The 6000-nt window shown below is 40.4% G+C and overlaps 1 protein-coding gene across 2 annotated transcripts in view; it reads right to left on the bottom strand.

Annotated features, from left to right (window-relative positions):
• Positions 1-368: 368 nt before the first annotated feature.
• The window catches only part of LOC137333723 (mitochondrial inner membrane m-AAA protease component AFG3L2-like), a 47830-nt gene continuing 42198 nt past the window's right edge, over positions 369-6000 (bottom strand). For both annotated transcript variants that reach the window (XM_067998035.1, XM_067998036.1), the window contains one exon: positions 369-2002. In XM_067998035.1, the coding sequence (XP_067854136.1) occupies positions 1787-2002 (216 nt within the window). In that variant the 3' untranslated portion in view covers positions 369-1786. The remainder of the gene's footprint in view (positions 2003-6000) is intronic.

Genomic DNA, 6000 nt, shown 5'->3' with positions numbered 1-6000 from the left:
AGTCAATTGTCTGATCCCAGGCCCATTAGCCAAGGTGGTCCCATTCTTCTTGAGAAAAGCAGAAGTCCTTTTTAAACTCACATCTCAAGGGGGAAATTAGTAGCTGCTGCTTTTATTGACAGGTCTACCAATGCAAGAAAGTCAGCTGCACAGCACAGCCGCCGCCCCACCGCCCCGCCTCCCATCCCCATCCCCCCCCCCAAACTTTGGAGACACAAAGGGGCATATGGGCAGTCAGGTTAAAAGAAGAGACAAGAGTCTGCAAGCTCTTGGCCAGCAGCTACAAAAAAAATGCAAAAGGTCAATGTTGGTTTGCGGTAGAAGTTGCCCAGAAGGAAATGTGATGCCGAAAGTAAACTAATCAGTCAGTCCACAAAAGGGATAGGATTTATTATTGTTCCCATTTTTTGCAGAGAGAAGTAAGATTGAGTTAAATAGGTGGAACTTGCTTTGACTGTTATTTTGTATGTTCACTTGCTGTCTATGAAATAAAGCAGTTTAACAATTCATAGATGGCCTTGTTTCACTAAGTGTTTCTCAATCCACCGCTCTAAAGATTTGAGAAGCACATGTGTGAAAGACACAATAACCTGTTCAGGTCACAAAGGGATCTAATTGTTACACCCCTGGGTTACAGTATCATACAGTCAAGTATTGGACAGTATGTACACGTCCCTAAACACAAGGCACTCAGACCACTTATGGGAGTGACTGGCAACACTGTACCCAAGATAGACCCTAAACTTGTAACAGTGTCTAAGACAACAAGACATTGACTATCAATGAAACATGATCAGTTTGAAAAAACTAACTACTCAACATACAGGGTAACATTCTTATTTGAATGCTTATATATCAGGTTGCATTTGTTTAGGCCATTATCTGAAAGACAGCAGTGTGAACTGCAATTTAACAGCATTGAAATACATTTTGTGCAGGTTGTTAATTTTTACAAATATACTGATACCCTACACCAGCTTAGGACTGTACACAATTAAAAATGAAATGGGCCTTGGGTGGCCTAACATTTAAAGTTGCTAAATTTGATTCTGTATATAGTGAAAATAATTAAGGAAACCAAAAAACATTGACAACCGTAGTCCTGGTGAAGAATTTGTGTGCTCATAGATGAACATTCTCACACACTTACATCAACTTCAAATCTTTTTGAAACTGTCAGCTTACAATTATTGAAATTTGGTCTATTTACTAAAGTAACTTTTCCAACTCTCCAGTAGCAAAATACTATGGATTCTGGAAATCGGAAATAAAAACAGAAAATGCTGGAAATACTCAGCAAGTCAGGCAGCATCTGTGGAGAAAGAAACAGTTAACATTTCAGTTCGAACTGAAATGTTAACTCTGTTTCTTTCCCCACAGATAATGCCTGACTTGCTGAGTATTTCCAGCATTTTCTGTTTTATTTTTCCAACTCTCCTTTAGGTTCACTCAACTTATTCTGTCATGTTCCAATAAACAGACTGAATGCTCCTTCCAGACAGGCAGGGAGGGAGGGAAATTACTTTACCAGATTCAGCCTAGTTCCAGGAATCCTACAGGTTCAGTCCAAACTGCTTCCAATTCAGTAACAAATCAACACACCACCTGGGTCAATGCAACATGTAGCTGCATGAACTGCTTCATACCGTCTATAATTACCAAGCACTGTCTTAAATGAGAACCTACAGTGCTGTCATTCTCATTTCATATTATCAAAGCAAACATTTCATTTTGGACAGCACTAAACTCTCCAGTTGGCAGAAAATAGAAAGGTGCTTAACATAATTCATGCTGACTGTTTTTGCGGCAGTTCCTCTTTAATCTCCTCCCTCTCACGGTTCCAGTCCTTCAGACCTTCAGGTAAGGTGGTGTCTTCCTCAAAGCTGCCAGTACCTTCTACAAACTCTTCATATGTGGATTTTTCTGAAAATGGTCTTGGTCCCAAAAGATCAATCATGTCACTTTTATCAAGTACTTCCTTCTCTAACAATCGTTCGGCCACCTGACAAAAGTAAGACAGAAAAAATTACAGATCTCAATTCAGTGACATCAAAAGAAATGTGCCTCGCCTTGAGGTAAGAACTCATAGAAAAACCTGATGCTTCTGATTCCAAAGCTGCTGTTTTGGTGCCATATGTTTTAAGGGACAAGTATTGTTATGGAAAGCCTTTATTTTTGGCTATTTGAATAAAAAATGCTTTTGCTGCTTTAGGACTTTCTGCAGAATGCTGTTAGTCTTTTATACCTAATGACAGAAACTGTGTTCAGTAATGTCTCTCCCCCATCCCTGGCCCCTTGTGATATGAATAGGGAAACTGGTAGAGGGGGAGGAATAGCCTTAGTGATTAAGGATGAAATTACTTCAATGATAAGAGAGGATATAACGAGAGGTAAGCAGGCAGTGGAGACTTTACGGGTAGAATTGAGAAATAGAAAAGGATTTAAGATTGTAGTGGGAGTTGTGTATAGGCCCCCTGGTGGCAGCTGTGAAGTGGCAGAATGTATAAATGCAAAGATTAGACAAGCATGAACCAACAGCAGAGTGGATTTAATGGGGGATCTTAACTTTCATTTTGATTGGGATAAGCAGGAGCTCAAGTCAGAAAGGTACAGGCTCGATGGGCCGAATGACCTCCCTCTGTGCTGTAACCATTCTATGATTCTAGGTAGCGAATTCCTTGAGTGTGTTCAGGACAGCTTTCTGCAACTATAGGTCCTAGAATCAACAAGGGGGAAGGCCATATAAGATTTAATAACGAGTAATGAGCCAGACTTGGTTAACAGCCTAACGGTATGTGAACATTTATCTAATAGCGATCATAATATGATTTGAGTTCAACGTTGTGTTCGAAAGGGAGAAACCCGTATCAGCTACTGAGATTCTAAATTTAGGTAAAGCTGACTTCAATGGGATGAGACAGAGAATGTCCACAGTAAACTGGGCAAATCCGTTAATGGGTTAAACAACAGATCAGTGGGAGGTGTTCAAAAAAGAATTTAACATGATACAGAACCAATTCATATCCCTAAGGACAAGAGCTCTACTTGCCAATAAAACAGCCATGAACGACAAAAGAGGTAAGGGACGACATAAAACTAAAAGAAAAAGCATACAAAAATGCAAAAACTAGCACAGATCCTGGCGACTGGGAGAGATACAAAGAACAGCAAAAGATGACAAAACAGTATGAAAAGAAAATTGCAGGGGATGTCAAAATCAACACAAAACTTTTTTACATTATATTAGGAAAAAGAGGGTGGTCAAGAGCAACGTGGCTCCCTTAAAAACTGATGATGGTGATACTGTAAATGAAAATAAGGAAATGGCGGACATGTTAAATAATTACTTTGCATCAGTATTTATACACCCCAAGGAAACTAATTTTGAATTAGGGATGGCGACTCACCATAATTAACATAAGAACATAAGAAATAGGAGCAGGAGTAGGCCAATCGGCCCCTCGAGCCTTCTCCGCCATTCAATAAGATCATGGCTGATCTGATCCTAACCTCAAATCTAAATTCATGTCCAATTTCCTGCCCACTCCCCGTAACCCCTAATTCCCTTTACTTCTAGGAAACTGTTGATTTCCATTTTAAATTTATTTAATGATGTAGCTTTCACAGCTTCCTGTGGCAGCAAATTCCACAGACCTACTACCCTCTGAGCGAAGAAGTTTCTCCTCATCTCAAGTTTTGAAAGAGCAGCCCCTTATTCTAAGATTATGCCCCCAGTTCTAGTTTCACCCATCCTTGGGAACATCCTTACCGCATCCACCCGATCAAGCCCCTTCACAATCTTATATGTTTCAATAAGATCGCCTCTCATTCTTCTGAACTCCAATGAGTAGAGTCCCAATCTACTCAACCTCTCCTCATATGTCCGCCCCCTCATCCCCGGGATTAACCGAGTGAACCTTCTTTGTACTGCCTCGAGCAAGTATGTCTTTTCTTAAGTATGGACACCAAAACTGTATGCAGTGTTCCAGGTGCGGTCTCACCAATACCTTATATAACTGCAGCAATACCTCCCTGTTTTTATATTCTATCCCCCGAGCAATAAAAGCCAACATTCCGTTGGCCTTCTTGATCACCTGCTGCACCTGCATACTAACTTTTTGATCTTCTTGCTCTAGGACCCCCAGATCCCTTTGTACTGCAGTACTTTCCAGTTTCTCGCCTTTAAGATAATAACTTGCTCTCTGATTTTTCCTGCCAAAGTGCATAACCTCACATTTTCTAATATTGTATTGCATCTGCCAAATCTCCGCCCACTCACCCAGCCTGTCTATATCCCCTTGCAGGTTTTTTATGTCCTCCTCACTCTCCACTTTCCCTCCCATCTTTGTATCATCTGCAAACTTTGTTATGTTACACTTGGTCCCCTCCTCCAAATCGTTAATATAGATTGTAAAGAGTTGGGGACCCAGCACCGACCCCTGCGGAACACCACTGGCTACTGGTTGCCAGTCCGAGAATGAACCGTTTATCCCAACTCTCTGCTTCCTGTTAGATAACCAATCCTCCACCCATGCCAGAATATTACCCCCAATCCAGTGATTCTTTATCTTAAGCAATAATCTTTTATGTGGCACCTTGTCGAATGCCTTCTGGAAGTCTAAATACACTACGTCCACTGGTTCCCCTTTATCCACCCTGCACGTTATGTCCTCAAAGAACTCAAGCAAATTTGTCAGACATGACTTCCCCTTCGTAAAGCCATGCTGACTTTATCTGATTAAATTATGTTTATCCAAATGTTCCACTACTGTCTCCTTGATAATAGATTCCAAAAATTTACCCACCACAGATGTTAGGCTAACTGGTCTATAATTTCCAGCCTTCTGCCTACTACCCTTTTTAAATAAGGGTGTTACATTAGCAGTTTTCCAATCTGCTGGGACCTTTGCCGAGTCCAGAGAATTTTGGAAAATTATTACCAAAGCATCCACAATCCCTACTGCCACTTCCCTCAAGACCCTCGGATGTAAGCCATCAGGTCCAGGGGATTTATCCGCCTTGAGCCCCATTATTTTACTGAGTACCAATTCCTTAGTGATTTTAATCGTATTTAGCTCCTCCCCCACGAAAGCCCCCTGTTTGTCCAGTGTTGGGATATTCTTAGTGTCCTCTACCGTAAAGACTGAAACAAAATATTTGTTCAGCATTTTTGTCATTTCCATGTTTCCCATCATTAATTTCCTGGTCTCATCCTCTAAGGGACCTACGTTTGCCTTAGCCACCCTTTTTCTTTTTATATAACTATAGAAACTCTTGCTATCTGTTTTTATATTTTTTGCTAATTTATTTTCATAATCTATCTTCCCTTTCTTAATCAATCCTTTAGTTACTTTTTGCTGTCTTTTGAAGAATTCCCAATCTTCTATCCTCCCACTAAGTTTGGCTACCTTATATGTCCTTGTTTTTAGTCGGATAATGTCCTTAATTTCTTTACTTAGCCACGGATGGCTGTCATTTCTTTTACACCCTTTTTTCCTCAGTGGAATATTTTTTTTTTGAAAGTTGTAAAATAACTCCTTGAATGAACTGCTCATGTACCGTCTTACCCTTTAATCTATTTTCCCAGTCCACTTTAATCAATTCCGCTCTCATGCCATCATAGTCTCCTTTATTCAAGCTCAGTACGCTTGTTTGAGAACCAACCTTCTCACCCTCTAATTGGATATGGAATGTAACCATGTTATGGTCACTCATTCCAAGGGGATCCTTAACTAGGACATTAATTAATTAATCCTGGCTCATTACACAGGACCAGGTCCAAGGTTGCTTGCCCCCTTGTAGGATCAGTTACATACTGCTCAAGAAATCCATCCCTAATACACTCAATAAACTCTTCCTCAAGACTGCCCTGCCCAATTTGATTTGTCCAGTTAATATGATAGTTAAAATCCCCCATAATTATAGCTGTTCCCTTATTACATGCCCTGACTATTTCCTGATTAATACTTCTTCCAGCAGAGTTGCAACTATTAGGAAGCC

The sequence above is a fragment of the Heptranchias perlo genome, chromosome 16 (genome assembly GCF_035084215.1).
Source record: "Heptranchias perlo isolate sHepPer1 chromosome 16, sHepPer1.hap1, whole genome shotgun sequence".
In the NCBI taxonomy this organism is placed as follows: Eukaryota; Metazoa; Chordata; class Chondrichthyes; order Hexanchiformes; family Hexanchidae; genus Heptranchias; species Heptranchias perlo.
This window is presented reverse-complemented; position numbering and strand designations above follow the sequence as displayed.